The sequence below is a fragment of the Fundulus heteroclitus genome, chromosome 22, assembly GCF_011125445.2.
Source record: "Fundulus heteroclitus isolate FHET01 chromosome 22, MU-UCD_Fhet_4.1, whole genome shotgun sequence".
NCBI classification, from domain to species: Eukaryota; Metazoa; Chordata; class Actinopteri; order Cyprinodontiformes; family Fundulidae; genus Fundulus; species Fundulus heteroclitus.
This window is the reverse complement of record NC_046382.1, coordinates 3,453,375-3,478,637: the sequence shown is the minus strand read 5'-3', so window position 1 is coordinate 3,478,637 and position 25,263 is coordinate 3,453,375. Positions and strand designations below refer to the sequence as shown.

Here is a 25,263-nt window from a genome sequence, read left to right as displayed (position 1 = left end):
AGTTCAAAGCCTTCAGCTGATCCAAAATGCTGCAGCAAGAGTTCTGATGAAAATCCACAAGAGGGATCATATTTCTCCAATTTTAGCTTCCCTTCATTGGCTTCCTGTTAAATCAAGAATAGAATTTAAAATTCTTCTTCTAACGTATAAAGCCCTTAATAATCAAACTCCATCATATATCAGAGCTCTGATTACCCCGTATGTTCCTAACAGAGCACTTCGCTCTCAGACTGCAGGTCTGCTGGTGGTTCCTAGAGTCTCTAAAAGTAGAATGGGAGGCAGATCCTTTAGCTATCAGGCTCCTCTCCTGTGGAACCAACTCCCAGTTTTGGTCCGTGAGGCAGACACCCCGTCTACTTTTAAGACTAATCTTAAAACTTTTCTTTTTGACAAAGCTTCTAGTCAGAGTGGCTCATACCCTGAGCTATCTCTATAGTTATGCTGTGATAGGCCTAGGCTGCTGGAGGACATCAGGGTCTAATTTTCTCACTCTACTGATTTCTACTGTTCTTCAGTCTACTGTTCTCCAGTTTTGCATTGTATTACATTGAAATGACTGTCGTCATTTCAACTTTTAACTTTTTGCTCTCTCTCTCTTTTTCTTCATAGTAGGTACACCTGGTCTGAAGTTCTGTTAACTGTGACATCATCCAGAGAAGACGGCTCACCCGCTACTACCATCTAATGTAGAACAGATTACTAGATCAATGTGTGCTTCTGTGCTTTTTTGTCTCTCTTGTTGTGTCTCTGTTCTGTCTTCTGTAACCCCAGTCGGTCGAGGCAGATGACCGTTCATACTGAGCTCGGTTCTGGTTCTGCTGGAGGTTTTCCTTCCCGTTAATGGGGAGTTTTTCTTCCCACTGTCACTTCATGCTTGCTCAGTATGAGGGATTGCAGCAAAGCCATGTACAATGCAGATGACTCTCCCTGTGGCTATAGGCTTCTCCAGGAGTGAATGCTGCTTGTCGGGACTTTGATGCAATCAACTGGTTTCCTTATATAGGACATTTTTGACCAATCTGTATAATCTGACCCAATCTGTATAATATGATTGAACTTGACTTTGTAAAGTGCCTTGAGATGACATGTTTCATGATTTGGCGCTATATAAATAAATTGAATTGAATTGATTGTAACTGAGCACTCTCCTTGCAAGTCAAACTTAACTGATTCTCTGTGTCTTCTTTGTGCAGGTTGCTGAATAAGATGTTTGGTGTTTAAACCTAACACTAAGCTAACGAAGCTAACGAAGTAGCGGTCATAAGCAGCACAGAGGTGGCTAGCAATTGTGTGGGAAAACTTTTGTTTAGATCACATGACACAATCAGCCAATACATTTTTAGATGGGATGATTTATCGCTTTCTCATTGGAGAATGATGCTGCTGCCATAGACTACTGTGCATTTGAAAAAATAGCTATTGAATAATTTTATTTTATTTCTATATATTATTTTACATGTTTGATCATCAAAAGTAGGTAGGGCGGCGGGATAGGGTTAGGCCCTACCGGTTCCGCGCTCCGTGGCTCCCCCAGTCCATTGGGATTGTCTGACTGCATCCTTTTCATTGAAATTATCCATTTCTTTCTTCTTTCTTCCTCCTTCGGTAAACGACAGAAACGTACATCCGACGGTTTGGAATGCCTCTGTGTGCAACCAGTCATAGGCATTGTTTAGATCCCAAAAATAAACTAAAAGTACGCTCTAATTCACCCGTTTAGTCACACTGGTAAGCGAGAACAGTTCTGTTTCTGCCGGCCACCGTGACCCGGATGTAGCTCGTGACGTCACGCGTGAAGTGCACCTATCACTATGCAACTAGGGCTACGACTCCAGGAGCCCCAAAGCCATTCATTTTGGCGATGCTGATTGGCCAAATATTTATAAATCTTCCCTAGCAACAGTATACGATTGGTTATTTCACTACACTTGTAGGGCTTCTTGAGTCACAGCCCCACAAGTGTAGAAGAAGAGAAATGATACGTTCTGTTGGTGGAAATGCACTGTTAAATGATAGTCAATCAGTAGAAGTGTTTTAATGATTCTTATTACATGTAGCCACGTACTATTAAGTGAAAACATTAATAATACTTTTAAAATCTATATATATTTTAACTTTTCCCCTCCACATCTAGGGAGGGCAGCGCCAGAGCGCCCCCTATGGGCCAGCTGCCACTGAAAGCAGGAATGTTATGCTGATTTTTAAAGTTTGAATGATGTCGTGACCATTTTTGGTCATTTTAGTGGACTCAGTCATTGTGTTACGCCCCCTGCTGGCTTAACCAGACAACTGCGCTTGACACCCAGGCAGAGAACAAGAAAATAATTAAATTCTTACTGCCACGGTACCAGGAATGGTTCTGGACCGTGGGAGGGAAACAGAGTCCCACAGAACTCACACAGGGACCATGTGGTTCCTCTTGTCTTCGTACCGGACCAGAACAGAACCAACAGCCCAGGACGAGATGGACCGGTGAGGAAGCAGAGAAACGAGTCAATGGGAGATTTTTATTGAGTTTTTTAGAGAAGTGAACAGAGAAGCTGGGATTTCCCACAGTTTCTGACTCCCTCAAACACAACATGGGACTAATGGATGATAGCAGGTTAGCGCTGGCTAATAAAATAATAACAGGAAACTCCAGTAAGGTCCTAGAACCGGTGATCAGATCAACATGAGAAGGTTCTGTGGATGGAGAGCAGGTCCGGCTCAGAGGGAACCGCACTGTGAGCTCATCAGAGTTTATGTAGAGGTCGTGGAGGCCCCCAGTGGTCCCTCCGTGGGCCCTCAGTGGGCCCCCCCGTAGGCCCCCAGTGGGCCCTCACCAGGACCCCCGTAGGCCCTCAGTGGTCCCTCAGTGGGCCCCCAGTGGGCCCCCCGTAGGCCCTCAGTGGGCCCTCAGTGGGCCCCCAGTGGGCCCCCTCGTAGGCCCTCAGTGGGCCCTCAGTGGGCCCTCACCAGGCCCCCCAGGCTCCTGGTGGTCAGGTTGAGCGTCACCTCAGGCACGTCGCGGGCCACCCTCTCCATGGGAGCCAGGTTGGGTCCTTCCAGGGAGTCCAGCAGCCCTGGAACAGCAGAGAGCAGAACATCAGAGAGCCCTGCAGAACCTCCCTGCAGAACCTCCCTGCAGAACATCTGGTTACCGGTTCTGACCGGGTTGTAGGTCTGTTGCTGAGTGGTTCTGACCCTAATGTGGTTCTGGTTCTGTTCTGACCCCGGTGTGGTTCTGGTTCTGTTATGACCCTGGTGTGGTTCTGGTTCTGGTTCTGTTCTGACCCTAATGTGGTTCTGGTTCTGTTCTGACCCTGGTGTGGTTCTGGTTCTGTTCTGACCCTAATGTGGTTCTGGTTCTGTTCTGACCCTGGTGTGGTTCTGGTTCTGGTTCTGTTCTGACCCTGGTGTGGTTCTGGTTCTGTTCTGACCCTAATGTGGTTCTGGTTCTGTTCTGACCCTGGTGTGGTTCTGGTTCTGGTTCTGTTCTGACCCTGGTGTGGTTCTGGTTCTGTTCTGACCCTAATGTGGTTCTGGTTCTGTTCTGACCCTGGTGTGGTTCTGGTTCTGGTTCTGTTCTGACCCTGGTGTGGTTCTGGTTCTGTTCTGACCCTGGTGTGGTTCTGGTTCTGGTTCTGTTCTGACCCTGGTGTGGTTCTGGTTCTGGTTCTGTTCTGACCCTAATGTGGTTCTGGTTCTGTTCTGACCCTGGTGTGGTTCTGGTTCTGTTCTGACCCTGGTGTGGTTCTGGTTCTGGTTCTGTTCTGACCCTGGTGTGGTTCTGGTTCTGGTTCTGTTATGACCCTGGTGTGGTTCTGGTTCTGTCCTGACCCTGGTGTGGTTCTGGTTCTGTTCTGACCCTGATGTGGTTCTGGTTCTGTTATGACCCTGGTGTGGTTCTGGTTCTGGTTCTGTTCTGACCCTAATGTGGTTCTGGTTCTGTTCTGACCCTGGTGTGGTTCTGGTTCTGGTTCTGTTCTGACCCTGGTGTGGTTCTGGTTCTGTTCTGACCCTAATGTGGTTCTGGTTCTGTCCTGACCCTGGTGTGGTTCTGGTTCTGGTTCTAACCCTGGTGTGGTTCTGGTTCTGGTTCTGTTATGACCCTGGTGTGGTTCTGGTTCTGTCCTGACCCTGATGTGGTTCTGGTTCTGTTATGACCCTGGTGTGGTTCTGGTTCTGGTTCTGTTCTGACCCTAATGTGGTTCTGGTTCTGTTCTGACCCTGGTGTGGTTCTGGTTCTGGTTCTGTTCTGACCCTGGTGTGGTTCTGGTTCTGTTCTGACCTTCCAGGATCCGGTGGTAGCTGAAGTGCAGGTACAGCAGGAAGCTCATGTGCAGCAGCGACAGCATCCCACACAGCAGCAGGCGGGGCGTCTGGCCCACGGTCCGGGACAGCAGAACCGCCACCTGGGAGACACGCACAGGTGAGTCCGGACAGGAAGCGCCCCAGTGGCTGATGGGAAATGTGGTCCTACCATGCGCAGCGTGGACAGTCCTCCGATCAGGAGCCAAAGGCCGTAGAACAGGAAGTGGAAGTGGATGTTGTAGCTGACCAGGAGGACGACGCAGTGACCGAAAAGACCGTAACCCTGGCAACGAGACACAGGAAGTGATGTCACACATCATGCTGACAGGTAGCAAAGGGTAGGGAAGCGGCGGTACCCACCAGCAGGGAGAGCATCTGCAGCAAGGTGATCTGGGCGTTGACCAGGTAAGCCAGGAAGAAGATGAAGGAGGAGACGCCGAGCCAGTAACCGAAGCACGTTCCGATCGCCGTTCCCATCAGGGTTCCCTCCCTCTGCAGGTCAGACGCACAGGTAAACACAGGTAGACGCACAGGTAAACACAGGTAGATGCACAGGTAAACACAGGTAGACGCACAGGTAAACACAGGTAGACGCACAGGTAAACACAGGTAGACGCAGGTAGACACAGGTAGACGCAGGTAAACACAAGTACACGCAGGTAAACACAGGTACACACAGGTAAACGCAGGTAAACGCAGGTAGACGCAGGTAAACGCAGGTAGACGCAGGTAGACGCAGGTAAACGCAGGTAGACGCAGGTAGACGCAGGTAAACGCAGGTAGACGCAGGTACACGCAGGTAAACACAGGTACACGCAGGTAGACGCAGGTAAACGCAGGTAGACGCAGGTAAACGCAGGTAGACGCAGGTAAACACAGGTACACGCAGGTAAACACAGGTACACGCAGGTAAACACAGGTACACGCAGGTACACGCAGGTACACGCAGGTACACGCAGGTACACGCAGGTAGACGCAGGTAAACACAGGTAGACGAAGGTAAACGCAGGTAGACGCAGGTAAACGCAGGTAAACACAGGTAGACGCAGGTAAACACAGGTAGACGCAGGTAGACGCAGGTAAACACAGGTAGACGCAGGTAGACGCAGGTACACACAGGTAAACACAGGTAAACGCAGGTACACGCAAGTAAACGCAGGTAGACGCAGGTAAACGCAGGTAGACGCAGGTAAACGCAGGTAAACGCAGGTACACGCAGGTAAACACAGGTAAAAGCAGGTACACGCAGGTACACGCAGGTACACGCAGGTACACGCAGGTAGACGCAGGTAAACGCAGGTAGACACAGGTAGACGCAGGTAAACACAAGTAGACGCAGGTAAACACAGGTAGACGCAGGTAAACGCAGGTAGACGCAGGTAAACGCAGGTAGACGCAGGTACACGCAGGTAAACGCAGGTACACGCAGGTAAACACAGGTAGACGCAGGTAAACGCAGGTAGACGCAGGTAAACACAGGCACACGCAGGTAAACACAGGTAGACGCAGGTAGACGCAGGTAGACGCAGGTCGACGCAGGTAGACGCAGGTAGACGCAGGTAGACGCAGGTAAACACAGGTAGACGCAGGTAAACACAGGTAGACACAGGTAAACACAGGTAAACACAGGTACACGCAGGTAGACACAGGTAAACACAGGTAAACACAGGTACACGCAGGTAGACGCAGGTAAACAGGTAAACACAGGTAGACGCAGGTAAACACAGGTACACACAGGTAGACGCAGGTAAACGCAGGTAGACGCAGGTAAACGCAGGTAGACGCAGGTAAACACAGGCACACGCAGGTAAACACAGGTAGACGCAGGTAGACGCAGGTAAACAGGTAAACACAGGTAGACGCAGGTAAACACAGGTAGACGCAGGTAAACACAGGTAGACGCAGGTAAACACAGGTAGACACAGGTAAACACAGGTAGACACAGGTAAACACAGGTAGACACAGGTAAACACAGGTAGACGCAGGTAAACACAGGTAGACACAGGTAAACACAGGTACACGCAGGTAAACACAGGTACACACAGGTAAACGCAGGTACACGCAAGTAAACACAGGTAGACGCAGGTAGACGCAGGTAAACGCAGGTAGACGCAGGTAAACACAAGTAGACGCAGGTAAACACAGGTAGACGCAGGTAAACACAGGTAGACGCAGATAGACGCAGGTAAACGCAGGTAGACGCAGGTAAACACAGGTAGACGCAGGTAGACGCAGGTAGACGCAGGTAGACGCAGGTAGACACAGGTAAACGCAGGTACACGCAGGTAAACGCAGGTACACGCAGGTAAACGCAGGTACACACAGGTAAACGCAGGTACACGCAAGTAAACGCAGGTAGACGCAGGTAAACGCAGGTAGACGCAGGTAAACGCAGGTAAACGCAGGTAGACGCAGGTAAACACAGGTAAACGCAGGTACACGCAGGTACACGCAGGTAAACGCAGGTAAACGCAGGTAGACGCAGGTAAACGCAGGTAGACGCAGGTAAACGCAGGTAGACACAGGTAGACGCAGGTAAACACAAGTAGACGCAGGTAAACACAGGTAGACGCAGGTAAACACAGGTAGACGCAGGTAGACGCAGGTACACGCAGGTAAACGCAGGTAAACACAGGTACACATAGGTAGACGCAGGTAAACACAGGTAGACGCAGGTAAACGCAGGTAAACGCAGGTAAACAGGTAAACACAGGTAGACGCAGGTAAACACAGGTAGACGCAGGTAAACACAGGTAGACGCAGGTAAACACAGGTAGACGCAGGTAAACACAGGTAGACGCAGATAAACACAGGTAGACGCAGGTAAACAGGTAAACACAGGTAGACGCAGGTAAACACAGGTAGACACAGGTAAACACAGGTAGACACAGGTAAACACAGGTAGACACAGGTAAACACAGGTAGACGCAGGTAAACACAGGTAACCCCAGAGTCTATGTTTGTGTGTCCTTACGATGACGGTCCCGGAGGTCTTCATGCCGTGCAGCAGAATGGCCACCAGGGTAAAGACGAGCATCAGCGGGCCGTAAAGCTCACCTGCCACCTTCTGCAGAGGAAACAGAGGCGTCACACCTGCACCTGTTCTTACCTGTCCGTTGTTACAGAGAGGAGCTTACCTGGGGGAAGGTGATCAAGCGGACAGGGATCATAGACTCCATCAGTCTGAGGGGAGGTGCCATTTTTAGTGTCAGAACAGGAAGCAGCTGACAAGAAACAGGAAGTGGACCTCTTACCTGCTGCGCACCTGCGACGGCTCCACATCAAAATACGGCCTCAGGATGTCGATGTTGGCATAAAGGTTAAAGGCTTTGGAGGCCTGCCGCTTCCCTGCCTGCCACACCTGGAGGTGGAACACAGGTGAGACAAGTTGTTTGCAGAGGGGGAGGGGCTTTCACATGGAGCTTTCACAAGGAGGGAACAGGTGAGTAGGGATCTATCAGAGCGAGGCGGTTTACTGCGTTGTTAGCATAAAGAGGATTAACAGGTCAGCTCGTTAACCAATCAGCCTGTTTCCAAGGTCAGCTCGTTAACCAATCAGCCTGTTTCCAGGTCAGCTCGTTAACTAATTAGCTCATCCACAGGTTTTCTGTGGGGTCCAGGTAAGCTCGATGCAGAGCTGGAGCTCACCAGGTGTGTGGTGCTGTCTCTGGGTCAGAGGGTAACTGGTTAAGTTAACCTGCCACAGTCATGGTAGCACCAGAACCAGCAGCCAGTTCCTCTGTGGTCCAGTCCAGGTCATGGACAGGTGTGTCCCTGGGTTTGAATCCCCGCTGTGTTAGGAAGTGTTGGGAAAGTTCCGTTTTGTAGAACGTGTTCTACGTAGAACGGTGGAGGTTAACCCGGTAAAATGGGAGTGAGCGGTTCTACTAGGGCTGGGCACCGACCCAAATGCTTCGGTTTTACGGAGTATCAAAGCATGCCTCGTCTTTTGGTGATTGGCTGTAACGTTAAACGTGATTGCGTCACCCAGGGGAAATACACACCTGGCCACGCGTTAGCATGTAGCCTTATTTTATTACTGTGTAGTAGCTAGCTAAATCAAAAGCTAGCATTAACAGATAACACTTAGCTTGTAAAAATCTGCTCATCCATTGGGTCAGCTGGTTAAACAGCTAACCTTATCTTCACTTTTATTTTTATAATCTCCTCACAGCCTTAGACCCGACATTCAGGATGAAAGTAGGCGATGAAGTGTGGACCAGAACAGAGGAGGAGCTCATGACTAGAACCTCACAACAGGTGTGTGTTTTTTCTCATTGATAACTTTTATTCCTCTTCAAATGTAGACGTGTTTATATGACTCCTATCATAATCTATTGAATAAAGTTGTCATTTTCTGGGCCCAGCAGATGAAGCAGGAGGTTGAAGGTACAGCTGGTCACCATGATGGTCTCCTCTGATGAAGACTGTGGAGCTGCAGTAGCACCACTGGTCAGATAAGACCATACAAAGACATCCCATTCCCCACTATTTGATTTTCCATAACAAAATAAATTGTTGGCATCTATTTTATTTTTATAAAAAGCCAGAGCTCTCTGCAAGCGTACATTTTCTACTGCTGGAGACATTATCAGCCAGGAGCGGGCTGCTTTGTCTCCTGAGAAAGCAGACATGTTAATTTTAAATAAAAAGGTCCTCATGATGTCACAGTGAGCTTCAGACACTCACTTGTTTGCACTGAAAATATATTTTTATGTAATAAATGCTTTGAATGTAAAAATCTGAGCTAAAAATAAAACTCAACATTTGTACTTTATTATGTTGTGTAATTCTTTTTCTTAGAATTGATATTATAAAACTGGTATCCAACAAAGTATCGTTCAGGAACCCATATCGAGTACCGGTACCGGTACCGACCATTTTTGATTGATACCCAGCCCTGGTTCAGGTGTACCTGCAGGCTCAGGTGACCCACACCTGAGCCTGCAGGTGACCCACACCAGCAGGCTCAGGTTGACCCACGCCTGCAGGCTCAGGTGACCCACACCTGCAGGCTCAGGTGTGGCTCACCTGCAGGCTCAGGTGACCCACACCTGAGCCTGCAGGTGACCCACACCAGCAGGCTCAGGTTGACCCACACCTGAGCCTACAGGTGACCCACGCCTGCAGGCTCAGGTGTGGGTCACCTGCAGGCTCAGGTTGACCCACGCCTGCAGGCTCAGGTGACCCACACCTGAGCCTACAGGTGACCCACACCTGCAGGCTCAGGTGACCCATACCTGTAGGCTCAGGTGAGCCACACCTGCAGGCTCAGGTGAGCCACACACGGCGTATAACCCTGCAGAGGTAATCAGAACGGCCACGTGAGGCAGGGTAACAGCGGGGGGGAGCAGGGAGGACCTCCAGGGTAAAGGTGTGTGCGAGTTCAACGCTCTGTGGCGGCGCCTGACTCTCTGACTCTACCACGCCTGTAGCTGCAGCTCTGATTGGTCGGTCTGAGGAAGCACTCACCTCGTCAGCCACCTGTCGTCCCAGCTGACCTTTTAAGCCCTTCATCCCCAGGAACTCTCCCTCATCGGCGCCGTCGTCCTCGGCGGCCGCCGCCTCCTCGGACACCTCCTGCTCCTCCTTCATCCTCTGGTGCATCTCGCCCACGTCCTCGAAGCTGGAGCCCGACGTGTCGTCCATGTTCTCCATGTTCTCCATGTCGATGACGGCGGAACCGCCGCCGCCCTGAGCAGAACCGTCACAGCACCAATTAGTCAGCAGCCAATCAGAGCCTCGCTCATTCAGCCAATCAGAGCCTCGCTCATTCAGCCAATCACTGGGGGTCAGGCTGGAGCAGACACATGGATGGTTCTGGTCCGGTTCTGACACTCAGAGGGTTCTGGTCTGATGTGGTCAGATCCTAATCACATAAAACATTCCCATAAGTGGCCCAGAGAACATAGAAACAGAACCGGATCTACACAGAACCAGATTCACACAGAACCAGATCTACACAGAACCGGATCTACACAGAACCAGATCTACACAGAACCAGATCTACACAGAACCAGATTCACACAGAACCAGATCTACACAGAACCAGATTCACACAGAACCAGATTCACACAGAACCAGATCTACACAGAACCGGATCTACACAGAACCAGATTCACACAGAACCAGATTCAAACAGAACCAGATTCACAAGAACCAGATTCACAAGAACCAGATTCACAAGAACCAGATCTACACAGAACCGGATCTACACAGAACCAGATCTACACAGAACCAGATTCACACAGAACCGGATCTACACAGAACCAGATCCACACAGAACCGGATCTACACAGAACCAGATCTACACAGAACCAGATTCACACAGAACCGGATCTACACAGAACCAGATCTACACAGAACCGGATTCACACAGAACCGGATTCACACAGAACCAGATCTACACAGAACCGGATCTAGACAGAGAACCGGATCTACACAGAACCAGATCTACACAGAACCAGATTCACACAGAACCAGATTCACACAGAACCAGATCTACACAGAACCAGATTCACACAGAACCAGATTCACACAGAACCGGATCAGCTCTAGAAGCAGCCCTGGTTCAGGCCCAGGTTCTGCTGGCTGGTGTCAGGTGGGACAAAGTTAGAACCTGTGGAGAACCTGATGAAGTTCTAAGATCATCTAAGACCCAGAAGAGTAAAGGTTCTGAGAGCAGAAACCAATCAGAACCAATCAGAACCACCGCTTCCTGTGGGTTCATCCAGATTACCTGGTTTACCTGCTGCTGGTTAGTTACATCCTGGTTAGTTACATCCTGGTTAGTTACACCCTGGTTAGTTACATCCTGGTTAGTCACCTGTCTGTTTCCCCACCTGAACCATGGGTTCTGGTTGGTTAATCCTCAGTGAGGTTAGTTATATTATGGTTGGTTATGTCCTGGTTAGTTACATCCTGGTTAGTTACATCCTGGTTAGTCACCTGTCTGTTTCCCCACCTGAACCATGGGTTCTGGTTGGTTAATCCTCAGTGAGGTTAGTTATATTATGGTTGGTTATGTCCTGGTTAGTTACACCCTGGTTAGTTACATCCTGGTTAGTTACATCCTGGTTAGTCACCTGTCTGTTTCCCCACCTGAACCATGGGTTCTGGTTGGTTAATCCTCAGTGAGGTTAGTTATATTATGGTTGGTTATGTCCTGGTTAGTTACATCCTGGTTAGTTACATCCTGGTTAGTCACCTGTCTGTTTCCCCACCTGAACCATGGGTTCTGGTTGGTTAATCCTCAGTGAGGTTAGTTATATTAAGGTTGGTTATGTCCTGGTTAGTTACATCCTGGTTAGTTACATCCTGGTTAGTCACCTGTCTGTTTCCCCACCTGAACCATGGGTTCTGGTTGGTTAACCCTCAAAGAGCTTACTTAACCTGCTAGTTAGTGACAGAACCACCTCCGGGTCACCTGTTCCGTGTCCGTGTACCGGTCTGACTCACCTGGATGAGGTGGTCGTCGAACCCTCCCCACGGTTCCGTGTTCCTGCTCCCGGTTCCGGCAGACATAGTGGCGCTACAGGAGCAGCAGCTCCGGGTCACGGAGTTCGGACAGACGGTGGTTCTGGTACCGGTGGACCTGCGACGGGCTCAAGGCCGGACTGGAACCGATCACAGTCGATGTTTTTGTTCCTACCCAGGCTGACGTCACGCAGTCTGCGTGGAGGCTGCAGATATCGCGAGGTTTCGGTTCGGGTGGGACTTCCGGTCTTGTTGTGAGATTCGGTTCTTTCGGCTCTCCGTTCAGCTCTTCGGGTCTTTTTTTCCAGTTCTGTGGGTCAGCTGCACCAGCAGGTCCCACAGAGATCCACAGAGTTCATGGACAGCAGCGCCGCAAAGTGGTCACTTTAATGCATCGGTGTCATTTTACATTAATGCAGGAGTAAATTAGGATTAGGATTAACTGGACCTGAGAGTTTCTGCACGGCCCAGCCTGAGAAAACACCAGTCCTCATGTGGTTCTCACAGCAGCACAAAGTGAACCGGGCCTCAGACAGAACGTCAGCAACCAGAACTACTGAAGTTCTGATCTTCAGTTCCACCGCCGTGTTCCCAGGACAGAAAGTTCAGAACCAACTCTGAGATAACAGACGTCTGGTTCTGCTGTCAGCAACAACCCAGCCGACCAGAACCATTCAGCAGGTTTTCTGTTCACAAAGAACCCGTCAGAAGACATTTCTCTGGCTCATTTTCTGACTCACTGAAAACTCTAAAAGCAACAATGTCAGGAGGTTCTTGCTCTGAATGTTTTCTTATTATTTTAAACATTTTGTTGCTGCATTTTAGTAAGGCTTTAATTGTTCTGTGCATGTTTTAAGGGTTATATTTCCTAACGGGTCAAGCCAGTTTGTTTTAGCTTATTCATAAAGTGATTCTGATGGGCTGCAGTCTGATGGAACAGGATACAGCATTAGAGGTTCTGATCCATGCTTTCTTGGGCTGGACGATGTTCACTTGTTTAGATTTATTGTTTCAGGCAGAAAACAGAAGGTGTGACCTCAGGATGTTCCTTCAGGCCAGTTCTGCTGCAGAACCTCTGAAAAAGCAGATAAATTCAATTTTATAGCGCCATTTCACATCACGTCATCTCAAGGCTCTTTCTAAACTCATCCAGAAAACTGCTTATCAAATCTTGTAGTTTATTAACTTCTTGGAAATGTTTTATAAATATTAATATCTATATCTATATATCTAAGATAGATAGATAGATAGATAGATAGATAGATAGATAGATAGATAGATAGATAGATCGATAAACAAACAAGCACAGTTTGTGCATTTTAACACCCTACTCAGATTAACTTTCTATAATCTGAGTATGCTATATTTAATAATTGTAGAGCATTTTTTTCTTATCTTTTAAATGTCCTGACTGAACAATCTCTCTTATGTCGTAACCTCTGTGTGAATCCACATGTTTCCACCTGCCTGTCATTCACTGCCGGTACACCTGATTTTGCTCCTGAGGGACAATAAACTACATTTCTATCCCATTTGATCATGTGTTTAATCGACTTTTTTGTATTTTTGGAGCACCTTCACACACCGAGCCGTGGTGTTTCTCCTCTTCACCAGCAGGGGGCAGACTCGCGCCGCTTCCCCACCGACGAGAGCTTCCTTCCAGTTATCGCGATACTTGGCTGCTGTTTTTCCGTGACGCAGTGACATAATTGCGGTTCGCCGAGACGCTGGCCTGGCTTTCACCGATCGGTTTTGGAGGCTGCTACGACACCGAACCGGTTCGGATTGTGTATGACGTCCAGGTCCAAACTGCAGAGCAAAGCCACGCGGTGAGTGGAGCCGGCAGTTTAGTCACTGAGTGGGTTCTTTAGATCAGATCAGCGTTTGTTTCTGAGCGGGGAACATTCATGTTCTGGACAAAAGCTGCTTTAAAAGACCAATTTTTAACATTAATCACATTTATTCCGTTTAAACCTTCATTGAATAATCGGCGCGGACTGTCGTCACATGACTGATTGTGAGCTGTTAATATCCGGGCTCGGGTCGCTGGTTCTGATGTTTTATCGACCCACCTCTGACGTCAGAGGGGCTGTTTACGGCCGGGTCAGCGGGGTTCTGGTGGACAGTGTCGGTTCTGACCCAGTCAAAGTGAGCCAAAGTTCTGGCCAGGTGAAGCCTTCGCTTTCTGCTTACTGGGCCTCATGTGAAACAACATGGCGGTCAGCTGTGGTTCCGCTACCTCTTTACGGGGAAGCCTCGGTCTGGTGCCGGGAGCCGGCCTGCTGCTAGCCGCCTACACTGGCCGCCAGCTCCGGGCCCTCCCCCACCCAGCAGCTCATTGGCTGTTCCAGGGCGGCAGCGCCCTCCCCCTGCTGTGTTTACCACTCCGCTGTGTAGCTGTTCCCTCCCCCTCCCTCCCCCCTCCCACCGCTATATGTGGCGCCTACGTGCGGCTCTGCAGGCAGTAATGGCGTCCTTCTGAGCCGTGGGAGCGCTTACTGCAGGATATCGCGAGAACAGCGCCGTTTTGTGCGAGACGGAGCTGTTATTGTCTGAGGAGGAGAACAACGAGGTGAGAGTTTAATCCCGGTTGGTTCCGACACATTTCAGATTAAAGGTCCGCGTTGAGAGCAGCGGAACCAGAATCCAGTCTTCAGATTGTAATCTGGAGGTTAGTTTAGCTTCTCGGTGGTGTGAGAGGTTCTGCTGGATGGACGAACCGAGCCTTCGTCGGCCATGTTGCTGCGGGCAGGACTTTAACCCCAGAGGCCTGCAGAGTTCTGGCTGGTTCTGTCTGGTTCTGGAAAGATCCAGACAGATGAAATGGAGCCGGACTGTCAGACACGCTGAACCAGAAGAACCAGGAGCTGTAGGGACCAGAGAAAGGAGCCCGGGTCTGTGGTTCTGCCTGGTTCTGGATCAGCTGACTGCTGGGAACAGCGAGTTCTGCTGGCTCAGCCCGGACTGATGGCTCTGATCCATATTCAGGGGTTTAAAGTCCCCCGACAGGCCGGTGACGTGGAACCAGCATTGATTGTTGATCAGCTGAGGCGGACAGAACCTCTGGAGGTCCAGTGTCCTGGTTCCAGAGGTTCTGGTGTCGGGTGTCCAACAACACGGAACTCTGTGAGCCGTCAGCTCGTGATCTGCTGAGGCAGCAGCACCGCCTGGTGCCGGCACGGCCCGTCTGTTCTCCAGGCCCGGCCCGGTTCTCCTGGTGCCGGCACGGCCAGCCTGTTCTCCAGGCCCGGCCCGGTTCTCCTGGTGCCGGCGTCCCGTCTGTTCTCCAGGCCCGGCCCGGTTCTCCTTGTGCCGGCGTCCCGTCTGTTCTCCAGGCCCGGCCCGGTTCTCCTGTCTGTTCTCTTGGTCCAGAACATCAGGGTTCTGGTTAGATGAGCAGCTGTTCTGCTGGACCAGAACATCTAGGTTCTGGTAAACCAGAACCTAGTTTAGAAATAGAGGGGGGGGGGTAGTCTTATTTCCAGTTTCTTCTTCTTATTATTATTATTATTATCATCATTATCATTATTATTATTAATTGTATTATTATTATTATTATTGATGATAATAATAATAATAATTATTATTATTATTATTATTTTTGATGATAATAATAATAATTATTATTATCATTATTATTATTATTATCATTATTATTATTATTATTATTTTAGTCAGGGAGTGGAAATGAGCTGTTATGGGGGCTTTTATTGTGACGGTCTGCAGCAGGAAGAGCCTGGCCAGACAGACGTCACGTTTGTCCTGGTTCTGAAGGTCCATAAATGTTTCTATGGACCATCCCCCCCCCCCCCCCTGGTCTCTGGTCAGTGGAACACCAACCTGCAGGAACCAGAACCGGCCGTCCTTATTTGGGCATCACTGCCACTCTTCAGGCTGTGCTAACGGTGCGGTTCCTTTAACCAGAACCAGGTCTGAGGTCCGCCTGCTGCTTATCAGAACCTGGGCGGCGCCGCCTGCTGATAGGGCTGCAGCCACGCCCAGAGGCCACGCCCACTCTGACAACAGTCAGCGCTGCGGTTCTGATGACGCTCTGAGCCGCCGGCTCTGACCCGGCCCGCAGAACAAAGCTCCGCTCTGCACAAACACCTGAGTCAGGGGAACCTTTGTTCTCATGGTTCTGGTTAACTGAGCACGGGTTCTGACCCGGTCTGGGTGCAGCAGCTCAGAGGCAAGTTCTTCTCAGGTTCTGGTTCCGCAGCAGCTCTGTGCTCTAAAGGTTCTGGTTCTGCAACAGCTCTGTGTTCTAAAGGTTCTGGTTCCACAGCAGCTCTGTGTTCTAAAGGTTCTGGTTCTGCAACAGCTCTGTGCTCTAAAGGTTCTGGTTCCACAGCAGCTCTGTCTTCTAGAAGGTTCTGGTTCTGCAGCAGCTCTGTGTTCTAAAGGTTCTGGTTCACAAAGCAGCTCTGTGTTCTAAAGGTTCTGGTTCTGCAACAGCTCTGTGTTCTAGAAGGTTCTGGTTCTGCAGAAAGGCTGATTTATTTATAGACAGAATCAAATCAAGTAGAAACAAAATAGAAGATGGAGAATAGAAACTAAAAGTAAACATTATAATCAGCTGGACTACAGAGGTAAAGATGTTCTGGTAGAACCGTTTAACTAGAACAGTTAAAATCCTGAATTAATTTAAAGGAACCCTTTCAGAACTTTTCCAGTTTTCTGGAAGTTTGTTCCAGATCAGTGGAGTGTAGGAACTAAACGCTGCTTCTCCATGTCTGGTTCTGGTTGTGGTTCTGGTTCTGGTTGTGGTTGTGGTTCTGACCCGGTGTTCTGTGTTGTTCTGCAGGATGTCTCCGGCGGTGAGCGGCCTGAAGCTGGTCCAGCAGGCCCAGGACCAACTGGACCTGGCCGTCGGCTCGGTTCTGAAGGCCGAGCAGCAGCTGAGGGACAACGCCAGAGAGGTCAGTGTCCAGCCGTCCTGTTGCTAGGTTACCGCCGCTTCTGGGTCGCCCTGTAGAACCGTTCAGAACCGTTCAGAAGAGTGGCCCCAGGTCTGCATCGTTTAGAACCTTTTAGAACCAGAAGATCCTCCTTCAGAACCAGGCGGCTGAGCGCTGGGTATAAATAGCCTCAGCTGCTGATCCTGGATCAGCCCGGTGCCGTTTCTGTTCTGCTGCAGCCACCAGAACCGCAGCTTCATCCCCTCAGGGCTGACTCACTGTCTGAGTGTTAGCGGGCCGACCAGAACCAGCTGCTGCGGTCAGAACCCTCCATTATCCCCGGGCTGAGTCAGCAGGCCAGAGCCCGACTGGGCGGGTCCGACTGCACTATAAAGGCTCAGGAACACCAGCTGAGCGTCAGAACCCGTCTGGACCCGTCAGAACCCGTCTGGACCCGTCTGGACCCGTCTGGACCCGTCTGGACCCGCGCTGTCCCTCTCCAGCTACGACTCAGCCTGGTTCTGGTCGGAGGAAGCTCTCTGGATCAGGGTAAGCTGCTGCCCTCCTGGCCCGGGAGGATTCCACCAGAACCTGGGCCAGGATCAGAGCCGGATCAGTTCTGCTGTGCCGGTTCTGGCTCTGTGGATGTCCCGGTCCAGGAGCAGATGTTCTGGTGGAACGTCTCAGATCTTCTTTCAGAACCGGTTCCTTCAAAGTTCTCTGCTAGGCTCAGGTTTCTCCAGTACGCCCGGATCCTCTGAGCAGCCGCTGCTCCGGTTCTCTGGGCGGTACCAGAGGGCGGTACCAGAGGGCGGTACCAGAGGGCGGTACCAGAGGGCGGTACCAGAGCGCGGTACCAGAGGGCGGTACCAGAGGGCGGTACCAGAGGGCGGTACCAGAGGGCGGTACCAGAGGGCGGTACCAGAGGGCGGTACCAGAGGGCGGTACCAGAAGGCGGTACCAGAGGGCGGTACCAGAGCGCGGTACCAGAGGGCGGTACCAGAGGGCGGTACCAGAAGGCGGTACCAGAGCGCGGTACCAGAGGGCGGTACCAGAAGGCGGTACCAGAAGGCGGGCCTAACGTCAGCTTACCTGTCCCCCCAGGTGCGCTCGGAGCTGCAGAGCTGCGTGAGCCGCCAGCAGGAGGCGCTGCGCTGCAGGGAGGTGTGGCTGCTGGGGCAGATCGAGCTGCTGGAGCAGCTGAAGACGGAGACGCTGCAGCACCAGCTGCACCAGCTGCACCGGGTAACTAGAACCTCCTAGAACCTCCTGGTTCTCATCACCTGTGGCCTAGAGACGTCTGCTGGCACCGCCCTACAGACGCCGCTCCTCCTCGTCTGATGGCTCAGGCGGTCCGGTCCTGGTTCTGATGACGGCGTGTCGTCATGTTGTTATTGGAGCGAAGCTTTTAAAGCAGAATATCTATAATAGACTGGTTTCATTTCTCAGATTTCTAGACAGATAAATAGAACGTAGACGTCAATAAAGGAATTAAACGTTTAATTTAATGTAATAAATAGAACGTAGACGTCGATAAAGGAATTAAAAAACGACTAAATAGAACGTAGACGTCGATAAAGGAATTAAACGACTGCTAAATAGAACGAGTTAATGCCTGACTAAATATTCTAAAGATTTCAGCTGTTAAAGGACCTTTACCTGGTAACCCTCTGCTGGAGGACAGTTAACCTGCCTCGTTAACCTGCCTCGTTAACCTGCCTCGTTAACCTGCCTCGTTAACCTGTCTCGTTGCCCAGCCTCGTTGCCCAGCCTCGTTGCCCAGCCTCGTTGCCCAGCCTCGTTGCCCAGCCTCGTTGCCCAGCCTCGTTAACCAGCCTCGTTAACCAGCCTCGTTAACCAGCCTCGTTGCCCAGCCTCGGTGCCCAGCCTCGTTAACCAGCCTCGTTAACCAGCCTCGTTAACCAGCCTCGTTACCCAGCCTCGTTACCCAGCCTCGTTACCCAGCCTCGTTAACCAGCCTCGTTACCCAGCCTCGTTACCCTGCCTCGTTACCCTGCCTCGTTAACCTGTCTCGTTGCCCTGCCTCGTTGCCCTGCCTCGTTGCCCTGCCTCGTTAATCAGCCTCGTTAATCAGCCTCGTTAACCTGCCTCGTTGCCCAGCCTCGTTGCCCAGCCTCGGTGCCCAGCCTCGTTAACCAGCCTCGTTAACCAGCCTCGTTACCCTGCCTCGTTAACCTGCCTCGTTAACCTGTCTCGTTGCCCTGCCTCGTTGCCCTGCCTCGTTGCCCTGCCTCGTTAATCAGCCTCGTTAATCAGCCTCGTTAACCTGCCTCGTTGCCCAGCCTCGTTGCCCAGCCTCGGTGCCCAGCCTCGTTAACCAGCCTCGTTAACCAGCCTCGTTAACCAGCCTCGTTACCCAGCCTCGTTAACCTGCCTCGTTAACCTGCCTCGTTACCCAGCCTCGTTACCCAGCCTCGTTACCCAGCCTCGTTACCCAGCCTCGTTACCCAGCCTCGTTACCCAGCCTCGTTACCCAGCCTCGTTACCCAGCCTCGTTACCCAGCCTCGTTACCCTGCCTCGTTAACCTGCCTCGTTAACCTGCCTCGTTAACCAGCCTCGTTAACCTGCCTCGTTAACCTGCCTCGTTAACCAGCCTCGTTAACCTGCCTCGTTAACCAGCCTCGTTAACCAGCCTCGTTAACCAGCCTCGTTACCCAGCCTCGTTACCCAGCCTCGTTACCCAGCCTCGTTAACCTGCCTCGTTAACCTGCCTCGTTAACCAGCCTCGTTAACCAGCCTCGTTAACCTGCCTCGTTACCCTGCCTCGTTACCCTGCCTCGTTACCCTGCCTCGTTACCCAGCCTCGTTAACCAGCCTCGTTACCCTGCCTCGTTACCCTGCCTCGTTAACCAGCCTCGTTAACCAGCCTCGTTACCCTGCCTCGTTACCCTGCCTCGTTAACCTGCCTCGTTAACCAGCCTCGTTAACCAGCCTCGTTACCCAGCCTCGTTACCCAGCCTCGTTACCCAGCCTCGTTACCCAGCCTCGTTAACCTGCCTCGTTAACCTGCCTCGTTAACCAGCCTCGTTACCCAGCCTCGTTAACCTGCCTCGTTACCCTGCCTCGTTAACCTGCCTCGTTACCCTGCCTCGTTAACCTGCCTCGTTAACCAGCCTCGTTAACCAGCCTCGTTAACCAGCCTCGTTAACCAGCCTCGTTAACCAGCCTCGTTAACCAGCCTCGTTACCCTGCCTCGTTACCCTGCCTCGTTACCCTGCCTCGTTACCCTGCCTCGTTACCCTGCCTCGTTACCCTGCCTCGTTACCCTGCCTCGTTAACCTGCCTCGTTAACCTGCCTCGTTAACCTGCCTCGTTACCCAGCCTCGTTACCCAGCCTCGTTACCCAGCCTCGTTACCCTGCCTCGTTACCCTGCCTCGTTACCCTGCCTCGTTACCCTGCCTCGTTAACCTGCCTCGTTAACCTGCCTCGTTACCCTGCCTCGTTAACCTGCCTCGTTAACCTGCCTCGTTACCCAGCCTCGTTACCCTGCCTCGTTAACCTGCCTCGTTAACCTGCCTCCCTCCTGGTGTCCTTACTGGCTGTTTCTCTGCTCTGCAGCTCAGAGGCCAGTTTGACGTCATCGCCTGCCAGCTGCAGAGCGCCACCAGCAGCAACGACCTCAACAACCAGCTGACCAGCTGCATGGAGAAGTAAGCACACCCTCACCTGTAGGCGGTTCACCTGCAGGCTGCTCACCTGTAGGCAGACGCTGCTGTGTTCAGGCTCAGCCGGCTGAGTTCTGCGTTGCTGCGTGTTCAACACGGCGGACCAATCAGGCTCTGTGACCACAGGGTGCGTTTGTTTTCTACCTGGTGTGTGCAGGTTGTCCTCTCTGAGCCTCACACCTGAGGAAACACCTGAGATGGGCTTCCATGCCGACACGCGCTCTCTGAGGCAGGCCATCACCTCCTTTGGCAGCATCACTGCTCAGGTAACGGCGGTCTGCGTCAGGTGATCTGCATGAGCTTCTGGTGGTTCTGGTGCTGACCCGGTGTGCTCTCTCCCCCAGGTGGAGGTGTCGTCTCTGAGCTCCGCCCCTCAGGGAGCCCAGGTGCAAAGCTGTCCCCCTGCAGCCAATCAGCAGGTGAGTTTGCGTCAGAGCTTCGGTTCTGGAGCCTCCGGGTCGGGCTCACTGGTTCTGTGTGTCCACAGAAGCTGGAGGTGGCGGCTCTGGGTGATTGGCTGCTGGGAAGCCGGCCAGCCAATAGCAGCCCTCTGATTGGTTATCAGTCCAGTAAGAACCCTCAGGATTGGCTGCTGAAGCACAAGGAGAACAAGGTGAGTCCTCGGATCAGCACACCTGGAAGAGAACCTGGCCATCAGAACCAGGCCTGGTCCGGTTACAGAGATGACTGGTTCTGTTGGTTCTGTGAACATGTTCTGATGGTTCTGATGGTTCTGTGAACATGTTCTGATGGTTCTGTGAACATGTTCTGATGGTTCTGATGGTTCTGTGAACATGTTCTGATGGTTCTGTGAACATGTTCTGATGGTTCTGTTGGTTCTGATGGTTCTGTGAACATGTTCTGTTGGTTCTGTGAACATGTTCTGATGGTTCTGATGGTTCCATCAGCAGTAAAAGCCATTTCAGTTGAACCTGAGCAGAACCTGTTGGGTTCCTCGTAGCTGTCTGGTTCTGCTGCGGTTCTGTTGGACCTAACCCGACCTTGTGTGTGTGGCAGACCCCCGGTCCAGTCCTGGCCTCCATGGACTTCCTGAAGGCGTGGGGTCAGCTGCGGGACCTGGAGGCGTGGCTCCTGCAGGACCAGAACCAGAACCAGGTGAGCAGGGAGCGGGCCGCCAGCAGCTGCAGCTCCTCCTTCTCCATCGAGAAGATCGACGAGTCAGAGTTCCAGGCTTCCTCTGAGGAGGAGGAGGAGGAGCTGAGCGACTGGCTCATCACCCCGTCCGCCGTCGCCGTGGCGATGTCGGACGGCGAGCGCTGGCGCCGCGTGATCCGGCCCTTCCAGGAGGACTGGACCTCCGGCGAGTGGCTGGCGAGCCGCCCGGCCTCCGACTGCTCCTCCTGCTGCCAGAGCAGCAAAGCCCTGGAGATCGAGAACCTGGGCCAGCTCAAGTGCCTGAAGACCCCGCCCGCCTCCGGCCCCGCCTCCCCCGCCGGCCCCGCCCCGCCCGCCGCCCTGGAGGCGTGGCTGCAGCAGGTGGCGCCGCTCAGCAAGGCGTGCAGGGCCAACGAGACGTGCTCCGCCTACGCCGACTGCGTCTGCGAGGAGAACTGTGGGAAGGAGGCGCTGAGCCGCTGGCTGCTGCAGCAGGAGGGCCGCGACAAGAACGGCGTACCTGTGAGCAAGAACGCTCCGCCCACGGCGTTCCACAGGGAGCAGGAGCAGAAGGTAACAGCCAATCACAGCCTGGGCTGCTCCCAGCAGCGGTCGGGGGAGGAGTTAACAGTTTGCTCCTCCGCAGGTTCAGGCCATCCTGGAGGCCTGGCTCCACCCCAGCACCTCCTGCCGAGGAGGAGCCGAGGACCTGAGGAGGACGCTCACCTGGCCGCCCCAGGCTCCGCCCACGTCTCCCTTCCAGCGCCCCCTCGACCCGGAGCTCTGGGTGCTGCCAGAGACGAAGGGCGTGGCCCGTCCGGCCGAGGAGGACGGGGCCGACAAGTGGCTGCTGAAGAAGAGGAGCCAGGCCCAGGTACGGTCACCTGGGCCTGGTTCTGATGGGTTCTGCCCAGTGGGTTCTGGTTCTGATGGGTTCTGCCCAGTGGGTTCTGGTTCTGATGGGTTCTGCCCAGTGGGTTCTGGTTCTGATGGGTTCTGCTTCTGCCTCTGTTTCCTGTTCAGGAGCGTCTGGGTCTTCCTGCCGTCTGCGAGCTGTTCTCCTGCATGAAGGTTGGTGGAGACAAAGACCAATGGCTGCACAGAGCGGCAGTCCAGGTGAGAGACCGCCAGCTGCTCGCGTCATGGCTGGACCGGGCCTGTAACGCACCTGTAGTACACCTGTAACACGCCTGTAACGCACCTGTAGTACACACCTGTAACATGCCTGTAACGCACCTGTAGTACACCTGTAACACGCCTGTAACGCACCTGTAGTACACGCCTGTAACACACCTGTGGCACACCTGTAACACACCTGTAGCACACCTGTAGTACACACCTGTAACGCACCTGTAGTACACACCTGTAACACGCCTGTAACGCACCTGTAGTACACACCTGTAACACGCCCGTAGTACACACCTGTAACACGCCTGTAACGCACCTGTAGTACACACCTGTAACACGCCTGTAATGTACCTGTAGTACACCTGTAACACGCCTGTAGTACACACCCGTAACGCACCTGTAGTACACACCTGTGGCACACCTGTAGTACACCCGTGGCACACCATAAGTACACCCGTGGCACACCATAAGTACACCCGTGGCACACCATAAGTACACCCGTGGCACACCATAAGTACACCTGTGGCACACCATAAGTACACACCTGTAGCGCACCTGTAGTACACCTGTGGCACACCATAAGTACACCTGTGGCACACCATAAGTACACCTGTGGCACACCATAAGTACACCTGTGGCACACCATAAGTACACCTGTGGCACACCATAAGTACACCTGTGGCACACCATAAGTACACCTGTGGCACACCATAAGTACACCTGTGGCACACCATAAGTACACCTGTGGCACACCATAAGTACACCTGTGGCACACCATAAGTACACCTGTGGCACACCATAAGTACACCTGTGGCACACCATAAGTACACCTGTGGCACACCATAAGTACACCTGTGGCACACCATAAGTACACCTGTGGCACACCATAAGTACACCTGTGGCACACCATAAGTACACCTGTGGCACACCATAAGTACACCTGTGGCACACCATAAGTACACCTGTGGCACACCATAAGTACACCTGTGGCACACCTGTGACACACCTGTAGTACACACCTGTAGCACACCTGTAGTACACACCTGTAGTACACACCTGTAGCACACCTGTAGTAAACCTGTCACGCACCTGTGGCACACCTGTAGTACACCCGTGGTGCACCTGTGGCACACCCGTGGTACACCTGTAGTACACACCTGTAGTACACACCTGTAGTACACACCTGTAGTACACACCTGTAGTACACACCTGTAGTACACACCTGTGGCATACCTGTAGTACACCTGTAGCGCACCTGTAGTACGCATCTGTAGTACACATCTGTAGTACACATCTGTAGCGCACCTGTAGTACACATCTGTAGCGCACCTGTAGCACACCTGTGACACACCTGTAGTACACACCTGTAGTACACCTGTAGTACATATCTGTAGCACACCTGTGACAGCCACTCCCTGCTTGGTTCCAGATGTGACCACGTGGTGATGAAGAGGATCTTCTTCTTCTCTTCTGGAAGTCACTTTATCGCTGATGATCGCACAACGGCATCGATCACATCACCGCCTTCTTCCTGTGACATCTCTACCTTGAGGCTCCGCCCACCTCCAGGTTCCAGAACCGCCTCCTCAGCAGACGGAGGCGTACCTGGACTTCCTCAAACTCGTCACTTTACATCCGCGTAGATCAGTGATTGGTGATCACGCCTCGCTGATACCTGTAGCCGCTGAATGTGTGTGTGTTTCTAGCCAATAGGACGTCTGCAGGTGCAGCAGGTGTGGGTGGAGCTCTGAGGGGGGGGGGTAGTTTTAGGTGAACTTTATCTTTAATTTTAATGGATCTGAGAATCTTTTATTCTTTCTTTCTGCTGACCTCATGGAGCTGTACTTCCTGCCCAGGCTGCAGGTGTCACACCTGGTTCAGCTCACCGGAGGAACTCCGTTTCCCAGGATGCTTAGCGAGTACACAGCCAGGTCACAGCAGCAGTGATTGGTGCTTTTTATTGACCCTCCTTTCTGTTTTGTTGGGGGCGGGGCTTGACCTCATTTATTCTCTGCAGTAATAAACGTTGCTGACATCATCATCCTGTGTGTGTGTGACATCATTATGAGCCGAGTCAGCTGACCAATCAGCATCCTCCCTGCCGTCAGGTGGATCCAGCGGCTCGGGTCGTCCGGTTCTGTGGCCCGTTCCTCAGAACCGGACGATGCCAGCAGCCGGGTTCCCTTACAGAACCTTCTAACCCGTTAGCTTGAAGAACTGGACGAGTCGGACCCACCGGTGGGTTTGTGCTCAGAACCGGTGCTGAAGATGACCCGAAGCTCCATGATGGTGGACAAGTGGAACCGCAGGGGTTCTCCTGAAGTCCACCGTCGTCTCTGCTGCCCCGAGGAGAACCGGCAGAACCTGCTGCTGGACCCGCTCCACCCTGACACGTTATCAGCACAACCTGACAGCTTCCTGTTCTGATAAACTTCCTGTTTACAGGCCACGCCCACCAGCAGGGCCCCGCTGATATGCGGTGATGACGTCAGTCTCAGGACAGACCGTGGGGTCTCCGGCCCACAGCCGCAGGGCCTGATCAGATGACTGGGTGGTACCGGTCCATCAGAACCAGTGGTCAGGTTCTGGTGCTGCCGCAGGGTTCTTGGGTCGGGTCTTCAGAACCTCACATGAGAACCCGGTGCTCCCTGTCAGCAGGTTGTT

At 52.3% G+C, this 25,263-nt stretch overlaps 2 protein-coding genes and 1 long non-coding RNA gene across 6 annotated transcripts; 2 read left to right on the top strand and 1 right to left on the bottom strand.

Annotated features, from left to right (window-relative positions):
• Positions 1 to 2,493: 2,493 nt before the first annotated feature.
• On the bottom strand, positions 2,494 to 11,979 carry yipf3 (Yip1 domain family, member 3). Its single transcript, XM_036126400.1, has 9 exons — positions 11,752 to 11,979; positions 9,766 to 9,987; positions 7,548 to 7,654; positions 7,431 to 7,476; positions 7,268 to 7,360; positions 4,654 to 4,785; positions 4,463 to 4,576; positions 4,271 to 4,394; positions 2,494 to 3,062 (listed from the first exon to the last, which is right to left on the bottom strand). Exons 1-9 carry the CDS (start codon positions 11,815 to 11,817, stop codon positions 2,941 to 2,943), a joined length of 1,026 nt encoding a protein of 341 aa, XP_035982293.1. The 5' UTR covers positions 11,818 to 11,979; the 3' UTR covers positions 2,494 to 2,940.
• LOC118557133 lies at positions 7,584 to 9,028 on the top strand. 2 transcript variants are annotated; one of them, XR_004927631.1, is made up of 3 exons: positions 7,584 to 7,671; positions 8,468 to 8,553; positions 8,664 to 9,028. It is a non-coding gene; the product is annotated as an uncharacterized LOC118557133 (long non-coding RNA). The 2 variants fall into 2 exon arrangements; XR_004927632.1 differs by having other exon boundaries at positions 8,661 to 9,028.
• A 1,468-nt stretch (positions 11,980 to 13,447) lies between the features above and the next one.
• On the top strand, positions 13,448 to 24,640 carry ncoa4 (nuclear receptor coactivator 4). 3 transcript variants are annotated; one of them, XM_036126595.1, is made up of 11 exons: positions 13,448 to 13,598; positions 16,574 to 16,688; positions 17,772 to 17,912; positions 20,249 to 20,340; positions 20,513 to 20,621; positions 20,700 to 20,774; positions 20,843 to 20,968; positions 21,373 to 22,044; positions 22,118 to 22,345; positions 22,495 to 22,587; positions 24,029 to 24,640. In XM_036126595.1, the coding sequence occupies exons 1-11, from the start codon at positions 13,561 to 13,563 to the stop codon at positions 24,032 to 24,034; spliced, it is 1,695 nt and encodes a 564-aa protein (XP_035982488.1). In that variant the 5' UTR covers positions 13,448 to 13,560; the 3' UTR covers positions 24,035 to 24,640. The 3 variants fall into 3 exon arrangements, with proteins under 3 accessions (XP_035982488.1, XP_035982489.1, XP_035982490.1); XM_036126596.1 differs by lacking the exon at positions 13,448 to 13,598 and adding an exon at positions 14,206 to 14,341; XM_036126597.1 differs by lacking the exon at positions 13,448 to 13,598 and adding an exon at positions 15,935 to 15,958.
• Positions 24,641 to 25,263: the final 623 nt, after the last annotated feature.